The 19,672-nt window shown below is 27.9% G+C and overlaps 2 protein-coding genes across 4 annotated transcripts in view; one reads left to right on the top strand and one right to left on the bottom strand.

Annotated features, from left to right (window-relative positions):
• The window catches only part of LOC117171467, a 41,742-nt gene that overhangs the window by 10,459 nt on the left and 11,611 nt on the right, over nucleotides 1-19,672 (top strand). For both annotated transcript variants that reach the window (XM_033358813.1, XM_033358814.1), the window contains one exon: nucleotides 18,651-19,273. In XM_033358813.1, the coding sequence (XP_033214704.1) occupies nucleotides 18,762-19,273 (512 nt within the window). In that variant the 5' untranslated portion in view covers nucleotides 18,651-18,761. Of the gene's footprint in view, nucleotides 1-18,650; nucleotides 19,274-19,672 lie in introns of those variants that run through there.
• Nucleotides 1,445-18,387, bottom strand: LOC117171468 (transmembrane protease serine 4-like). Of its 2 annotated transcripts, XM_033358816.1 has the most exons (5): nucleotides 18,269-18,387; nucleotides 5,000-5,477; nucleotides 2,120-2,131; nucleotides 1,775-1,964; nucleotides 1,445-1,680 (listed from the first exon to the last, which is right to left on the bottom strand). In XM_033358816.1, the coding sequence occupies exons 1-5, from the start codon at nucleotides 18,270-18,272 to the stop codon at nucleotides 1,615-1,617; spliced, it is 750 nt and encodes a 249-aa protein (XP_033214707.1). In that variant the 5' UTR covers nucleotides 18,273-18,387; the 3' UTR covers nucleotides 1,445-1,614. The 2 variants fall into 2 exon arrangements, with proteins under 2 accessions (XP_033214707.1, XP_033214706.1); XM_033358815.1 differs by having other exon boundaries at nucleotides 1,445-1,964.

Here is a 19,672-nt window from a genome sequence, read left to right on the forward strand (position 1 = left end):
TGCGTAATTAACTCGAAATTTCTTGCCAATGATGCCATCCTTGCAACCATATTTTTCACAGTGACAAAAACTGTTAATTATACAATTTTTATAAAAAAAACTCATATTTTATCCATTTTTTTATAAACAGACTTAGTTTTCGTTTGAAAAATAAATTAAAAATCTCATATTTTCGGAATCGCTTATATTCATGTAAAACATCATTATATAAGGGAAGGGGGGAAGACACTTCTTTCAAATATAATCAAGCAGTTGACAACTTTAAAAAATGTATTTATTTTTATATTACCAATTTTTTCACTTACTAAAAAATTGTTAATGTTATGAACGAATTTAATAAACAAATGCTAACCTAGCCATTTTGCATTCTAAAGATTTTGGTCCTTTAACCAAATTTTTTTTTAAATTTCGGAAATAAAGAATATGCACGGTTTGTTAATATTGATCTAATAAGGCGGAAAAAGAGGTATTAATGCGTAATAAGGCGGAATAATGCGTAATGCGGATTAGTAATGCACAATCAGACGCATTAATGTGTAATAAGGTGCATTGCTGTGTAATAAAGCGAATAAATGCATAATAAGGTGTATTAAATTTAAAAGGGCTGAAAAAGCGTGATAAGACGTATGTTTGCGTATTAAAGCGTCATGCGATGCATTATGTGCAATAAAACGTATTATTGCCCAATAAGGCGGAAAAAGGTATAATAAGATGTATCAATGTGTAAAAATGGATAATAAGACGTAACAAGATGCATTAATGCGTGATAAGGCCAAAAATTCGTACTACGACGTAATTTTCCGCAATGAGGCGTATTAAAGCGATTTGAACCAGATTAATGGGTAATACGGCGTATTAATCCGCAATGAGACGTATTAATGTGCAATAAGGTGCACTAATGCGTAATAATGCGTGTTAATGTTTAATAAGGAGGAATTATTAATAATAAAGTATATTAAAATTATTATAGCTAAAAATGCGTAATAAAACGTAATTTTGCGTACTAATGCGTAATACGGCGTATTGAGGTATTTTAATGTGTAATAAGACGTATTAGTGCGTAATAAGGCGGAATAATGTGTAAAAATGCATGCTAAAGCGTAATAATATTCGTAATAATAAGGCGGAATAATGTGTAATAAGACGTATTAACGTGTAATGAGGCGTAATAATGTGTATTAATACGCAATAAAGCAAAATGCATAATAAAACGCAGTTTTGCGCAATAAGTTGTGTTAATGTGTAATAAGGCGTATTAATGTGTATGCACACGTAATATGGAGGAATAATGCGCAATAATACGTAATAATGCGTAATGAGGCGTTTCAATGTATAATAAGACGTGTTGATTTTGTTTCAGAATTTTATTTTAATTTTCCAATTTTTCTTCAAAGACAAATGTTTTTAAATAAAAATGAGATTCGATAGATCGTTTTCTTTCACTTACGTGTTTTTTAATCGTTAATACTACTTGTAGACAGTAGTTTTTAACTGTTTAGTTACAGAATATCGTTAATTCCTAAATATCATTAGCTTTTAGCTAATTTATTCAAATTTCCAATGTTGTGCCTATAGAAATTTCATCATTCACTTCTTGATTGAAAAATTAAAGGTTCATCCAGTTATCCTTCTTATACCTTCAAATGCGGGCTGGGTACAACAGTGCAGTTTTTGCAAGTTCTGTTTGGATCCAGACATTGTATTGAGGGTAAGCCAAATTAATAAAAATGTCAGGAATATGTGGATTCTCCTCTGTTGTGGAGAGGATACCGACCAGGTGACCATTTTCATTGATCACTAAAGGACCACCATCGTCACCATAGCTGCAGTGTCTTGGAAGAAAGTGGTCATGGGTACAAATCACTTTACTTGTAATTTCAGGATCGTTGCCGTGTGCACGTCGACATCGATCCAAGCTAATTGTCAGCACACTGATCGATCGTAATTCCTGAGCGAAATGGTATCTGAAATTTAGAAATAATGTTATTTTAATCAAGGCAAAATAAAGATCGACGTATCGGCAACAAACTTCCGACCACGTAACGTATTTCTTTTCCGGTCTCTTGCTTTTAAAATAAATAAAAATAGCACGTTAAAACAATAAATGCTGATGGCTTACCCTTCTCCAAATCTAAAGCATCCCACGCCATAACAGTACCAGAAGTATTTATTATGTCCGTCGTAAGGTGGTCCAAAAAAACATATTATTAATTAAAACTTCAATCATGCAAAAAAAAACTTATTTTCATTCGTTAGATTATAATCTATATACACCTATAATGCATAATAATTATATATACTATGCATTATTATACAGGGTTGCTCTACAGGTCAGAAATTCTGGAAATTCAGGAACGTCAGGGAATGAACATTATATAAATTCTGTTCATCAAATAAACGTGAAATCTTAATGAAATTATATTCAGAAAAGAAAATTTGTTAATAACAACTATGGGAAGTGAGAAATAATTAGCGACGGGAAGTAGAGGAAGTGAGTGTAAATGAGAGGGTTAGTAGGAGAAGGGGTAGAATGAAGTGCAGGAGGAGAAGAAGATGAATGTAGGAGGAGTAGGGAATATGTTCGATAAAGCCGAAAGAGTTTTAACAGAGAAGAATTCACAATAACTAAATTACAGTTTTTAATTGTTTGACCTTTAATTTTAAAAGACCTATGCAAAAATGTGGGGGATGTACAATGGACGAGCGTGTAGCACGAGGTAAATGCATTATCGTGAACGAAGCGCGAGAGCCAATTTTTTCATTTACTATTTTTGAAAATTTGATTAATGCTTCTTTGGTCGAAAGAGGAACTACTTAGTTAAAAATTCTTTTTTTTTGGAGGATTTAAAATTGTAGCTCAAAACACTTACTTTGTTCAGAATTTTACATATTTTGCTGAACATTTTTTTAACATTCAAGTACTATTTTATTGAAAATTCTTTCTTTTTTTTTGAAAATTAATTTTTTTAACAGAGAATTTACATCTTCCGGGGTGACTGTAAGAGTCCAAGTATTTAGTTAAAAGTTGATGTGTTTAGTTGCAAATTTCTCTTTTGTGGTAGAATATTGGTGAAAACGTAATCTTTTTAGGTGAAAATTTAATCATTTTAGTTGAAAATTATTATTTTTTTAAATTCATCTCTTTTAGTTGAAAGTTCTAGTATTCAATTATTTTGTGGAAAAAAAACTTTTTTTTGCTTTAAAATTCAAAAATTTGATGGTTAATTAATTTTTTTGGCAAAAATTCATATTTTCAGGTTGAAAACTAAACTTTTTTGTAGAAAATTCATCTTCTTAGTTTGAAATTCAATATTTTAGATATTATATTTTGTTTCCATTTGACTAAAAAATCTTTTTTGATAAAAATTTAATATTTTTTGGTTAAAAATGCAACTCTTTGGTTAAGAATTCAACTACATTTTTAGAAATTGGTCTTTTTTAACTCAATTCTAATTTAATTCTAATTTCATTTCAATTTAATTATTCCATTTTTGATTCAAAATTGATCTTTTTGATTCGAATACCGTGAATACCCAAATGAAAAATTCACAACTGTAAAGGAAAATGAAAAATTGATCTGGGAAGTCAGCCAGTGGGAAAAAACTCTTGAAAATGCGGTCAAACGAAGGTCGATTACTTAGGATAACATTGCTTTATTCATATTTCCCCGCATTATGTGAATTAAAAGTGGATTATAGGGAATTACAAGTGAGATACTGTTATTTATAATTGGATAAACTAGGATTGCAAATAGATTAATCGGATATAAGTGGATTACCTAGGATTGCAGGTCCAAAGACTACAAGTAGATCACCTAAGCTCTTTAGTAGGTTACTGTGGAATAAAAGTGGATTAAAACGGATTACAATTAGATCACCGAAGATTACAACTGATTTACCAGGAATTACGAGTGGATTATCCAGGATCATAAGTGATACAAAATTATGAGATAAAAAATGAATTAATTACAATCGCATGTGGATTACAAGAGAATCACCAAGGGTTACTAAACTAATAAAATTAGTTTACTGTTGGATACAGGTAGATTACCTAGGAATACAAGTGCATTACCTAGAACTGTTAGTAAATTACTGTGGATCACAAATGGATTATCTAGGATCACAAGTGGATGACTGAAGATTATGCGCTCAATATATAGGATAATAAGTGGATTGTTTAGGATAAAAAGTGGATTAATTATAAGTACAGGTGGATTAGCTCAGATTACTTCCGATATAACAACTAGGTTACTTCGAATTATAAATAAATTACTACTGGTTACCTAAGATTACAAGCGGATTGCCATTATTACCTATGATTGCGATTGGATAATTCGAATTACAAGTGGATAATCTGATGTACAAGTGGATTATACGGGTTACAACTAGATCACCTAAGATTATAAGTGGAATACTATTAATTACAAGTAGATTATCTAGGAATACGAGTGGATTTCTATTAATCACATGTAGATTATCTAGAATTTTATTAGATTACCCAGGATTACAAGTGGATTATCTAGAATATCAAGTGGATTCATTACGATGACAGGTGAATCACAAATGGATTATCCACCATAAAAAGTGGATTAATGAAGATTATTTGTGGACTATTCGAGATTATAACGGGATTATGTCAGATTGCCGCGGATTACCTATATAAGATTACAAGCTAATCATCACAGATTGTAAGAGGATTACCTAGTTTTCTAAGTGGATTATTGAGGATTGCAAGTAGATTACTTAGGAAAACAACTAGATTATCTAGGATTAAAAGTAAATTATCTAACATCTAGAATAACAAGTGGATTAATTACGATTACAGGTTAATTTATCCGCTCCATAAATGGATTACCATGAATAGCCGTAGATAACCTGATATTGCGAGCTGATCAAGATGGATTATAAGTGGATTAACTAGGTTTATCAATGGATTAGTTAGGATGTCAAAATTTGGATTTTTTAGCAACCCTGATTATAGTAAAATATTGGTTTCTTACCGTCTTATTCTGCAATCGTCCACACGCCCCCAACCGCTAACAGTAACAGGAGTCCTTGGCGGTAAGAGCATAGTCGCATTATACAATGGTATTTTTCGATTGGGCGAATGTACCAAGTCAATAGGTGGAAAAATGGTAAGCAAAGCAAAGTTGCCATCAAACGTACGGAACCGACTAAATGATGGGTGTCGTCGAATTTCTAAAACAGAATGACTTCTACCAGCCCCTATAATTGTTGAGCCAGATTTAACGATGTACCTGACGCGCTGTAAACTCTGGAAAACGCAGAAAACGGCAGTTATGATAACATTAGCCGATAAGATGGTACCGCCGCAAACGTGGATTCCGTTCTTTTGAATTTCGACAATATATGGAACATTATAAATTGTTGGTATCATTGGTACTGGCTCTTCATGCGACTCATATCTTGTTCTATCAATTATACGCTTCTTCCGGATAAGAAGACGTGACGATTCCTCTGAAAATTATTGAAAGTTATGGGAAAATAGCAAAAATAGCGCGTTTCTTATTTCTTACTTTTTTAAAGAATATAACTAGTTGAATTTTTTATTAAAAAGATTAATTTCCTGCTAAGAAAAACTTTTTTTCAACAAAATACAGCGATTTTCAACCAAAAATAAAATAGTTAAATTTACAGTTTAAAAAATTAATTTCCAAACAAAAAAAAGAGAATTTACAAAAAAATGCTCAATTTTCAACCAAGACGAATTCTAAATGACAAATTTAATAGTTGATTTCTCAACTAGAAGCGATCAATTTTCAAATAAAAACTATCCATTTTCAACCACAAATAAAATAGTTAAACTTCCAGTTAAACAAAAATTGAGTTTCAAACAAAAAAATATGAAGGTTCAATAACCTAGTTCAGCCTTCAGCCAATGAAATTAATGTTTAACAAAGTAGTTGAATTTTCAATAAAAACAGAATAATTCCTAATTAAAAACTTAATAACTGAATTCTCAACTATAAACGATTACTTTTGAACCAACAATAAAATAGTGAAATTTTCAATCAAAAAATATAATTTTCAACTGAATAAAGAAACGATCAATTGTCACCCAGAAATGAAATAGTTAAATTTGTGGTTGATTCTGAACCGATATATTAAGATTATTTCATTTTCCAGAGATACATTTCTGGAACTGCTAATATTTAAAAAATTCTTGATAAAAAAAAAAAATTTTAATAAATATAATTCTTCAAAGAATTTGAAGTAAAAATTAATTTTGGACTCAATTAAAAGAACTCTTAATATATTCATGAGTGAACCCTGCTGATTGGAACTAATCATGAGTTTAAAGTAATAAGGAAAACGTGAGAGGTTGGTTTATTTAACGTTTTCCTTATTCTCATTTTTTTCCTTTTGTTATTTATTTCTTTTTCATGATCTGTCTGCATAATATTCACGAGAAAGTTAAATTTATTTCGATCTACAATAAAAATAGGTTAACTTTCAGTTAAAAAAATTATTTTTCAAACAAAAAAAAGACTAATTTTCAACAAAATAGCTAAATCTTCAACCAATAAAAGATAATTAATTCTTAATGAAAAATTTTATAGTTGAATTCTAAACTATAAACAATCAATTCTTAAATAAAAACGATCAATTTTGAACAAAAATAAAAATAAAATTTCAGCCAGTTTAATTTAACTAAAACACAGATTTTAAATTTTCAAAATTAAAAACTCTTCGATTCTAAAGTTTTACAATTTAAAGTTCTGCAATTTTGAAGAATTACAATTAAAGATTATCAAATTTTGAAAATGAAGAATTCAATATTTTTATTATTATAAAGTATAACAATAAAAGAATTTTCAGTTTAATTTTTGAACATTACAACCTTTTAATTTTCAAATATTTACAATTTAAAGTTCTGCTATGGTCAACAGTTACAATTAAAAAATTCTTGAATTATTCAAATATAGAATTACAAATTATTCAATTTTCGATACAGTACTCCCCTGCCTAGGCAAGAAAGTACAATATACTCTCTATAGCATGATATATATGTTATAATACTATATAGTAAAATACTTGTTACTTTCTTTTTCATAAGGGCTATTTCAAGTCGCACCTATTTTACTTCCCCCATAGTGCGATATAGTGGTCCCTGTACGGTTTCGCCAACGTTAGTGGCTGACCAATTAAAAAGAGGTCCGAAGAGCGGAAAGCCCTCGTTGGTATAAATTGAGTATTTTAGCATGACGTTATGGAAATGCATACAACTTTTTGGAGAAACTATTCTAAACGCAAAAGGAAGTCATCAATGTACGAATAGTAATATTTGTCAAGCGTAGAATGTATTTTCTCTGTCATGCTCCATTCTTTTGTCCAATGACGACCTTTCAATGTCACGAAAAAAAAATCTACAATTTCAGGCCCTTGAAATACACAAAAGTTCACTGTATTTGCATTTTAAGGGTATTTAATTTGGAACATTTTTTTTTTTTTTGAATTTTTCAATTTTAAAGAGTTATACTTGAAAACTCTTCAATTAAAATGGTAGTAATTTTAAAGTCTTTAAATTAGAATATTTAAATTGGAAAATTCTTGAATTTTAAAAACATAGAATTATAAATTATTCAATTTTCAATTTTTAAAGGTGTGTAATTTAGAACATTTTTTTTAATAGTTCAATTTTGAAGACTTACAAATTAAAATCTCTCTGATTTAAAGGATTTCAATTAAAAACTCTTTAATTTTTTATGATTTTGAAGATCAAAAGTCAAATTTTCAATTCAAAATCTTTCAAACTGAAGAAATTTTGAATGTAAGTCATAAAAATTAGATAATTTTTCATTGTAAATTGTCAAAATTAAGAACTCTTCACTTTTAAAGATTTACCGTTTAAAGTTCTGCAATTTTGAAGAGTTGCAATAAAAGATTCTTAAATTTTTAAATTTGAACGATTTGTAATTTAAATTATTTCATTTAAAAGCCTTAAATGTAAAGATATGATAAACGCAAATCATTAAAATAAGAGAATATTTAATTGTAAGACTTAATAATTGCCTAATTTTTATTGTTAACTTCCAAAGTTAAAAACTTTTTAATTTTAAACATTTACAATTCAAATGTCTACAATTTTGAAGTGTTACAGTAAACAATTCTTGAATTTTGAAAATCTAGAAAGGCAAATTATTCAATTTTCATTATTTATGTTTTAAATGTATGTAATTTTGAACGTTTTTTTAATACTTTAATTCTTAAGATTTACAATTTAAAATTCTTCATTTTTAAATATTTTCAATTGAAGACTCTTCAATATTTAATGTGTATAATAGAAAATTGTAAAATCTTAATTATTTTTTTTCTTCTAATAAATCATATTTGAAGATTTAAAATGGAAATTTATTAAATTTTATAGATTATTACCTGATAAAGACTCGGTTCCTTGAGAAGACGAAATGACACAAGTAATAAAAAGACTCAAAATAATTATTTTTTCCATTTTTCAAACGAAATCAGATACTTCGGATGATGTGTGAAATTTTACCACACTTAATGATCAAGTGAAAGATGAGGTTCTTTTGTGGACGTATCGAAATTTGTTCTCTTATTATCCAGCTTTGTTTGTACAATATAATTCATAACACACGCACATGATGATCAAAATTCATGAAGTCTGATTTTTTATACTTGTATTTTTCCATCAGACAATGAACAAATAAATTATATTACGTACGCATAATTGATCTAATTTTAGACGGTAATCAAGTTGATGATTATATTTAAACAGTTTTCTCAAAAAAGCAGTTAAACGATCATTTTTTATCCTGGTACAGAAGGAACTTTCGTTACTATTTACACATAATATTATATTATATATAATATTATATACACATAATTATTTAAATATTCAAATATATGCTATACATTTTCTTATCTGCAAAGCACAATACAGAAACATTCTGTAATAATAAACAAAGAAATGTTATAATTTTTGTCTTTGATGTGGAAAATTACATTATTTGCAGGGAGCACGACGTGTTTGGAAGTTTCCAGATGTTTAAATCTTTTTATAGAAATTTAGAAATGGTAAATTAAAAAGAATAAAGCACTTTATAAAAAATTACCCTTTCTTATAAAAAGAAAGTCTGTTCATTTCCCAATATTTTATTACAGATTTGACAGAAAATCTTATATAATTTAAGAACGTTCTGTATGATTTATAAAAGTTTCTTTATCAGGGTGAGAATTTTTAGGTAAATTCAATAAGAATGAAACAATTTTGTTCATTTACTTAAAATTCTTTAAAAATAGTAGATTATTTTTCTCATTATAAAAATATGGCTCGCCGCGTGTGTAATAATCCGAACATGATACTTTTAAAATTTTTTAAAACATTTTAAAACATTTTAAATGTATTTCCAGGTCAGCTATTCATCAATGTAAAATTAAATTCGACTATTTGAATTTGATTCGAATTTTCTATAAGGTTCCATTTTTCACGTTTTCTGGATCTGTTTGTCAGAAAAATGTATTGAATTATTTTATTTTTAAAGTTCGAAAATCAGAAAATCGTATCATATATATGTGCATGATAAAACTGAGAAAAATACAAAATTTATAATGTTACATTTTATTTAATCAAGACAGGCGCACTTCAAAAGTTGACACTTAGGAGGGAAAACATTTTTTTATTCAAATTTCAACTATTTAGTTGAGAGTGGAACCACTTTGTTAAAAAATATTTTTTGGAGGATGATTTATCCTTTAAGCAAAAAAAACCTTTTTTTTCGAAATTTGTCTATTTGGTTGAAATTTTATTTCTCACAAATTAATTGTTTTAACTGAAAATTCAACTATTCCATGCTTGGTTTAATATTTATCTTCTTCAGTTTAAAATTGACCTTTTTGGTTGAAATTTAATTTCTTAGGTGGAAAAATGAACTATTAGGTTTAAAATTCCTTTAAAAATTCAACATTTGGTTAAAAATGCAGGTATTTTGTTGAAAATCAATCTTTCTGGAAGAAAATTAATCTTCTTTGTTGAAAATTTAGTTCTTCGATTGGAAATTTAACTATTCAATTTTTTGTCGAAAACTTATCTTTTTTGATGGAAATTTAATCTGCTTAGTTTGAAGATTCATTATTCTAGTTAAAAATTATTTACTCTGCTTAAAAATGTTGTTTACCATTTATCTTCTTCAGTTGAAAATTCGGCTATTTGGTTGAAAATTCATGTATTTTGTTAAAAATAATATTTTTTGGTACAAAGTTAATCTTTTTAGTTGAAAATTCATTTTTTGATGGACACTTAAAAAAACGAAATTAATTTCTTTCAATAAAAATGTAACTATTCAATTTTTTTCGAACATGTATCTTTTTTATAGACATTCAATCTTGTTTGTTGAAAATTTATCTATTTTGCTAAAATTAATTTTTTGGATAAAGATTAATTAATTTAGTTAAAAATGATGAATATATATATATATATATTCCATTTTTGCTGAAAAATTGATCTTTTTTATTTAAAAATTCACTTATTTGGTTGAAAACTCGCCTTTTTTTGTTCGATAATTTAGTTATTTTGGAAGAAAATGCATACTTTTGGGTTAAAAATTCAACTTTTTCGTTACAAACTCGTCTTTTTTCTTGAAATCTCAACATTTTTAACGATATTTTGTTTATCGACTGAAAAATCTTTCTTGTTTGAAAACTCCCCTTTTTGATTATAAAATTAGTCTGTTATGGTTAAGGATTCAAATAATTGGTTGACAATTCGTATATTTTGTTTCATTTAACTGTTTATGATTGAAAATTAAAATATTTCTTGAACGGCATTGAGGAAAAGCGACCACAATGCTTACAAAATTTCAGTGAAAAATTATTTTTTAGAGAAGGAGTACTTGGCCAACTTTTTGCATTTTGCAAGTTTTCTGTCTCATCTACTAATTTTTTTAATGATAAGAAAAATTATACTATGGAAATTATTTTAAATAAAATTAATTTTGCTGGTGCAACGTTGTATCTGCCGTGACTTGAATTTAAAAATTAAATTGACATATTCTTTAATTAGACTTCGCGGTAATAAATTACCGCCAAGCACAAAAAGAAGCTATCGAGAATCCTTATCTTATCTCAACCGATTTCAATAAAAGATAATTATATTGATTGTATGTTAATGTCTTCAAAACTGCGAGAACATAAAAAAACCATTTTATAACCAACAATTTTCCAAAATTGTCCACTTACGGAGCTTATTCAGTCCACTATATTGGTATCAAATTCTAAAGAAACTTTTTAATCAAAATATATATTTTTTTATTTCTGAATTAATATAGACCCACCAAGTTTTTAGTCTAAAATGGTTTAAAAAAATGTGTATATGGTACTTTATGAAAAAAGTTTTATAAATATATTTTGATATGCCTATCTTACCGACGAAAGAATTGAAGAATAGTGCAAGGTCGATAAATTATCCTCTCAAACGATAATTTTATCTTATTGAATCGATAAATTTATCATTTACAATCATTCAAATTTTATTATAACTTATATTAACTCATATTCTTGCCTGCATGTCGTATTATTTCCATAATTAAATTTTTTATTGTAAGCAATAAATATATTGAACTTTTTAAAGTTTATAGACTCGATAATTTGTTATGATCAATTTTTTTAATTAACATTTTTTTAAATGCCGGGATTTGTTGCCGGAGGAGGCCCTCCATTCATTTTTTTTTTCATTTCAATACACGAAAATCTCAGTCCCGGCTGAATTTTTTGAAACTGTCTAGTTTTAAGTAAAAAATGCAAGTATAGTAATTATCTATTCCAACAAAAAAGGTCAAAATTACAGGCTGACCGAAAAACTTAATTTTTAGAATTTCCTGCCTTATTCCTCATTTTTCCAGGACGAATTTTTTATTTCCCCTTATCATTATTATTCAAAGATCAGAATTTTAATCTAGCTAAGTTATTTCAACATAGAATCATTTATAAACGGAATAAAATAATTTCGGGTTAAAATTAAAATTTTACTGATTTAATTGTTAAAAAAAGATGTCTTTCCTATCATAAATGACCAATTTTAATAATAAAATTTAATCAACTATCTACCGAAAAAGATGAACTTTAAACAAAGTAGTTCAGTTTTCAACCAAAAAGTTAAATTGCCAAAGAAATTATTAGGTTTTTAATGAAATAGTTGAATTTTCAATCTACAAAGATTAATTCTCAACAGAAATTGTAATAGTTGATATTTTTACCAAAAATATAAAATTTTTACCAAACAAGAAGAATTTCAAAACCAAAAAGAAATTTTAACAAAATATATAAATTTTGAAACGAATAGTTGAATTTTTAATTATAAAAGAAACATTTTCAACCGAAAATAGACAATTTAAATATTTCAGCAAAGAAATTAATTTACAACAAAATAATTACATTTTTAACCAAGTAGTTCAATTTTAAACCTACAAAAATGAATTCTCAACCGAAAATGTAACAGTTGATATTTTCACAAAAAATGTGAAATTTCGAACCAAAAAGACGTGTTTTAAAACAAAGAAACAAAACAAATATTAAACAAAAAAGGTAAAGCTTGATATTTTAAACACACAAACGAATTTAAAAAAAAAGGTTTTCAACCAAAGAGTTAAATTTTCAACAAAATTAATAAATTTTTAAGAAATGAAACTTCTCTATTAAAACAAAAATGAAAAAGTAAAATTTTTCAGTAAAAAAAATTAATTTAAAACTACTGAAAAACGAATTTTCACCAAATAGTCCAACTTTCAGCTACAAAGATTGTGTAGATTGTGATTATACGTGTACATGTTCAAAATGCATAGTGCCGTGTGAAAAATTCAACTTTTAGTTGAATCAAGCAGTTGGAAAACTCTTTTCTAAGATGTAAAAATTTATCTTTGCATGTTTAAAATTCAGCTATTTTGTTAAGTTATATTTTTTAGTCGAAACGATAAATTTAAATAAAAATTCAAACACATTTTTATGTTATCTGCTAATGACTTAGAATTTAGTGCATTTTAAGGTAAAATAATGTGAGTACTATATTAAAAATGATTTTAAGCCGCTTAAAATTCCTAACTTTTCAAGTAGAAACTTAGCATTTCAAAAAGACAGGTGAATTTCAAACCAAATAGTTGAATTTTCAACCAAAATGATTAAGTTTCTACCAAAAAGACGATGTAAAAAAATACATTAATTTTCAATCAAGAAGTTGAAATTGCAACCGAAAAACATCAATATTCAAACAGATAGCGGTATTTTGAAATGAAAACGATCAGTTTTCAACAAAAAATGGAATAGTTAAATTTTCAGTTAAAAAATTATTTTTCACAAAAAAAACGGATTTATTTTAAAAAAAAATTAATTTAACTTATAACCAAGTAGTTTTATATTTAACCAAAAAGATGAATTAATTGCTAAAACGGTCAATATTTAATTGCAATACTTGAAATTTTTAACAAAAAATGGATTTTCAAACAAGATAAGTAATTTTCAAACAGGAAAATTAATTTTATAGCAAGAGATACGATTTTTTCAAACATTCTTGCGCAAACATTTAAAAATTAAGACTCAAAACATCCACCACTGTAATTTTGTAATTGTGAATTCTTTTTCATTAAAAGAGCTTAGCTCGAGAGTTTGAGCGCACCTTCGGCATGCGACTGATGGCAATCGCACTCTGCACTTGGTCTTTGCATTTCTTCCGCATTCGGGCACAGACCTTTTAAAATCAAAGGTGAACGGACTGGCAACTGTAATTTTGTGATTTTGAACTCTCTTCTGTTAAAGCTCTTTTGGCTTTAACAAACACATTCTTATCACGTATCTCGTGCTTCGCACTCTTTTTTGTCCAACCTGTCAACTTTTCTACATTACACACAACACTTTTATATCAATTATAATACATTTTTTATGTAACTCTGCCCGGGATTACTTATTAGAAAATTGTAAAATAAAAAGCAAATTGTATTTATCATGATTATTTTTTTATTTGTTTCTTATTTTGCTTTAAATTGTATTCTAAGCTACTCTGAAACATGTATCATTACAATTCATAATATGCATAAAAATTTAATCATACTAATTCTTATTTCCTTGTATTTATAATTTTTTATTTTTAATGTTGTTTTTTTACGATTAAATAAAAACTGCTGCGCATCTGCATAGGGTCTAATACATGAACCTATATAGGGTCCTATATAGGAGCCTATGTCCTCTTTCGTCTTTTCTGTGCTTTTTCCAAAAAGTTAATTTTTGCATTTTTTATCTTACGTTTTACGATTAAAAGAAAATCTACTCGTCCTATCGAAGAATGATTATTAATAAATTTATAGATCTTTTTAGGCGAACAACTTTTGTCTGGCAATTTAAGTTCATACCTTGTGTCGTCTTTACAAACAAATTTAATATTTTTATTTTGAATGTTATTTTTTACGACTAAAGAAAAAACTACACGTCCTATCAAAAATTATAGCTCTTTTTTAGAAGAACAATTTTTGTCTTATTTTTTTCGTAGCTTATATCGGAAAGTGATTCATTATAAATTTGTAGTTCTTTCCAGGGCGTGAAATTTGAGCTTTTTCATTTTTTTTTCGTGTCTTGCATAGTTTGGCCAAAAAATGGAATTTTTCATTATTTTTGGTACGATGAAATTTGGAATTTTCAACTTTTCGACCAAATTAAAAAAGATGTTATAATAATCTTTTAGGGCTTTCAAAAAGCAAAGTTTTTCTTCTCTTAACTTTTTTTCATATCTCGCGTTGTTTGGTTTAAAATGTTCATTTTAGTTTGTTTTTTTGGATTTTGAAAATGCTCTAACTCTGACATTTTTCTTTTTATAGAAAAAAGTCAGAAGGATAAATTGTTGAATTTTTTTAATACTATGAATAACCGTACAGATAATTATTGAATTTTTAAAAAAGTGGTCTCAAAAATATTCAAAATGTGGCCACTTTTTGAATTTTCATCCAAAATGGTTGGCTAACGAACTTGACCTTTAGTTTAGGACACTAAACGAGTGTACCAAAGGGCAATCTAATTGATTAATTTTTTCAAAAATTATCGTGTTCACAGACAGATTCAGAGGGTCTCTAAACGTGGACACTTGACAAAAACTGGGGGGGGGGGGGGGGGGGGGGGGTCAGATTTTACACAAATTTAATACCTTCTCTGGTGAGAATGTAAAAAGATGAACTTTTGAGAAAAGATTTCAAATTTGAACCAAGTAGTTTTATTTTTAACCAAACAGATGAATTTTCTACCACAAAGATGATTTTTCAACAAAACACATTAATGTTCAAGTTTCAACCAAAAATGGAATAACATAATCATTTTTGCCAAAGAAGACAAATTTGATAGAAAATAGATGAACTTTAAATTAAAAAGATAAATTGTCGAACAACAATTTAATAGTTAAATTTTCGGTTAAAAAATTATTTTTCAATCAAACGGCGAATTTCAAACTAAAATGATGAATCTTCAACTAAAATGGTTGAATTTGAAACAAAAAACATGAATTTTCAACTAAAATTATTAGTTTTCAACTATAATAATTATTAATTTTCCAACAAAAAGTTTATTTTTCAACCTAGAAGATTAATTTCTACCAAAAAGTCAAAATTTTCAAATAAAATGATCATTTTTCAACTAAATATTTAATAGTTATATTTTCAGTGAAAAAATTAATTTTCAGCTAAAAAAAAAAACGATTTTTCAATTTTTTCAGAAAAAAAAGTAACTATGAAACAAGTAATTAAATCTTCATTAAAAGACGTGAATTCGCAACAACAAATGTAATAATTGACATTTCAACCGAATATGATACAAATTTTTAATAAAAAAAATGGAATTCAACCAAAAAGAACAAATTCTCAACAAAATACATGAATAATTGATAAGATACTTGAATTTTCAACTAAAACTGATAAATTTTTAAATTTAAAATTAAAAAAAAAATTGATTTCAAACAAAAAAACGAATTTTCAACAAAATATTTTAGTACCGTAATATAAAGCTACTTTTACAAATGAATATTGCGATTAAAAAAAAATGAAGCACGCTCTTGAAAAAATTCCCTGGCTTCAAGAAAAATTCCCTGACATTTCCAGGTTTCTCCAGGTATATAAAAACTCCCCGACAATCTCAGATTTTACAGGTAGAGTAGAAACTCTGAAGCAATATAAACAATTTATTAGAAACGCAAAAAAGGCAGAATAAACGCCAAATCCGTGCATAATAGGGTAACTCAAAAACGCTTTTTTTTAGAGGGCAACGATCCCCCCATTTCATTCTAAATCCGGAAAAAGAAATTCCGAAATTTTTTTTATTTAAGTTTTTTTTTTATTTTAACGGGTGCCGGGTTTGACTTGAAGTTTCCCATGTAAAATGCATGGGGAAAAATTACTTTTTTGAATTTTTGGAATAATTTTGTAAGGTTTAAAAAAATGTTACGGGAAAGTATAGGGGTTTGTAGAGAATTATCCAATGAGGAATTTCATGTATCAGACATATGGGCCTGACACTCCTAACAGACCCCCACGGGTACCTGAAAACTACCCTTAGAACAAAAAATGTCAATTCTTCATGGAATCCACCTTTTTAACACTGTATACCTTCTCTTTTTAAATATTTTTAATATTTAAACAAATAGAACTTGTTTAAACATTTTTTTTCGAAAATTCGTTTTTCTCCTAAAAATTATTACTATTAGTTTGGTGGAATATTAATTAACATTGGTTCATTAATTTTTAATTGTTTAAACAAAGGCTATTTATTTATATAATTTTGGTTCGAAAGTTTTTTCCCTTAAAATTATTACTATTAGTTTAGTGAAATATTAAATAACATTATTTCATTAATTTTTAATTGTTCAAACAAATGGAATTTATTTAAATAATTTTGATTTGAAGGTTTATTCCCTTAAAATTATTACTATTAGTATGGTGAAATATTTAATAATATTAGTTCATTAACTTTTAATTGTTTAAACAAATGAAACGTGTTTAAATGATTTTTTTCAATTTGCTTTTTTCCCTAAAAATTATTACTATTGGTCTAATGGAATATTTATTAACATTAGTTCATTAATTTTCAATTATTCTCGTTTCGAATTTTTTCAAAATAAAAATTATTAATGTGGGTCTAGTGGAATATTTATCAATATTGGTTTATTAATTTGTAATTATGTAAACAAATTCTATTTGTTTAAAAACAATTTTTTTGTGATGATAATTTTTATAAAATTTTTGTTTTGTAATTAATCAAAGAATGTTATTGAATATTCCACCAAAGAAATATTAATATTTTTTGATAAAAAAATTATTTAAACAAGCTAAATTTGTTTAAACAATTGAAAATTAATTAACTAATGTTAACAAATATTCCACTAGACCAATAGTAATAATTTTTAAGGAAAAAACTAATTATTGAAAAATTATTTACACAAATTCCATGTGTTTCAACAATTAAAAATTAATGATAACCAATGGTAATAAATATTCCAGTAGACCAATATTAATAATTTTAAGTAAAAAAAAGACGAGAATACAGTGTTAAAAAGGTCGATTTCATAAAGAATGGACATTTTGGTTTTTAAGGGTAGTTTTCAGGTAGCTGTGGTGCTTGATAATTCTCTACAGTCTGCAGGCCCCCATACTTTCCCGTCACATTTTTTCAAACCCAAAAAAAAGTATTCGAAAAACACAACAAAGTGATTTTTCCTCATGCATTTTACATGGGAAACTTCAAGTCAAAACCGGAACCTATTAAAATAAAAATAATAAAATAAATAAAAATGAAATAATTTCTTTTTTCGGATTTGCAATAAAATAGGGGGGATCGTTGCCCTCTAGCTTGCAAAAAAATTTTGCTGTGCATTTTTGCACCACCCTAGTGGCCTAGTGCATAACTAACGGCTTCGCGGGGTATACCCTGAGCAAAATTTAGAACTGCGCGACCTGACAGTAAGCAAAAGTCTAAAAAAAAAATGAGTTTTGCTTTCCAAATTTTTTGTACTGAATACTTTTCTCATCATTTTTCCTTGAACACTTTTCTGTCAATAATGTATGTGTATGAGCTTATACGAAAATTAATACAAATAATTGTTAATTTTAGAAATTTTGGAAAAGCTTTAATACTTATGCTTAAGAATACAATATGAAATAAGAATCTGTATGAATAAGCATTTTAAAATATTAGTTTTTGTTTTCCTTCGAATTTTTAATGTTATGTATAATTTTGTAACGTGAATGAGAGTAAAATGTTATAACTACCCATTTTGACTTCTAGAACTGCCCGACTTGTGTAGAACTGCCCCTTAGGGTATAGCCAGCGGTTTCATTACTTTCGGATGGGGGTGATAAAGAATAGAAAGAAGATCAAGAATGTCGAGAATATCCCAAATGTGGCGACGAATTTTACGGATGATCCTTACTAACTTTCGCGCAATATTATTAATTAGAAGCGTTCTCCTATCGAGTCAGAGAGACGTCAATCATGTTCGTGATTGACGTGTATCAATGTCCTTGTCCCTCGAATCAAGTCCCAGATGAATTAAGTACAGCATTTATGTGAGCTGCGGCCCCTTCTCATTTAAATGCCTATTTCCTGCATCCCACAGAGTGTCACATCATAACAATCTGGTCTACTTTAAAGCTCGCTGGCCAGTGATACCCTACTGATTAGAAGAACCATACAAGACACAAGCGACAATCCGAATTCCTCAGCATATTTTGCCTCAAATCATCATTCTTCAGGAACACAGCGATGGAACAACACGCCCGTCTCACCCTGGAATCGGTGCTCGAGTTAATCGCGGCGGACGAGCCCAAGGTGGAGATCACGAAACTGGATGAGGAGCCAGGATCAGGCCGAGGAGACAATTACACGTCGATGCTTTATCGAGTGCGAGCTAAAGGCCGCAAGCAGATCAAAGAAGGAGAGTGGATCCCCTGGCAGAAGGCCATCATATATAAGGTGCTTCCCCAATCAAAGGCAAGGCGGGAAGCCTTCAAGAGTGAATTGTTATTTAGAAACGAGGTAGTTTTTTATACATACGTATGGCCGGCTTTGAATAAACTTCAGGACGGGAAGCCAGTCTTTCAAGGTGTTGCGAAAGTCTACTCTGCGAGACCAGACTTCATTGCTATGGAGGATCTCAGAGACAGGGGCTTCAGGATGGCTGATAGGAGGGAAGCGCTTCAGCCGGAAAGATTGAAGTTTGTCCTGAAAGCTCTAGCAGGATTCCACGCATTGAGTTTATCACTCAAGGATCTAAGGCAAGAATATTACTGATCATTTCAAGGTTTAGACGTTTTTCGAGGGATTGATTACTCTTTATGAATGGTGTACAACTCCTCGTAAGAGCTTTGTAAAATCTTTGAAATGTTAGAAATTCATTGATGTCTTTGAAATCTTTTGTGAAATATTTGAAATGTTAGAAATCATATATATCTTTTAAATCTTTGTAAAATCATTGAAATTTTTGTGAAATCTTCAAAAAGCTTTCTGAACTTGTTCAAATCTTTAAGAAATATCTGTGAATTTTTTTGAAACCTTTGAAATGTTAGAAATCGTTGATATCTTTGAAATCTTTATGAAATGTCTGAAATGTTAGAAATCGTTGATATCTTTGAAATCGTTTTAAAAGCTGTACAATTTTTTTTTAATCATTGAAA

This window comes from Belonocnema kinseyi, chromosome 4 (genome assembly GCF_010883055.1).
Source record: "Belonocnema kinseyi isolate 2016_QV_RU_SX_M_011 chromosome 4, B_treatae_v1, whole genome shotgun sequence".
Lineage (NCBI taxonomy): Eukaryota > Metazoa > Arthropoda > Insecta > Hymenoptera > Cynipidae > Belonocnema > Belonocnema kinseyi.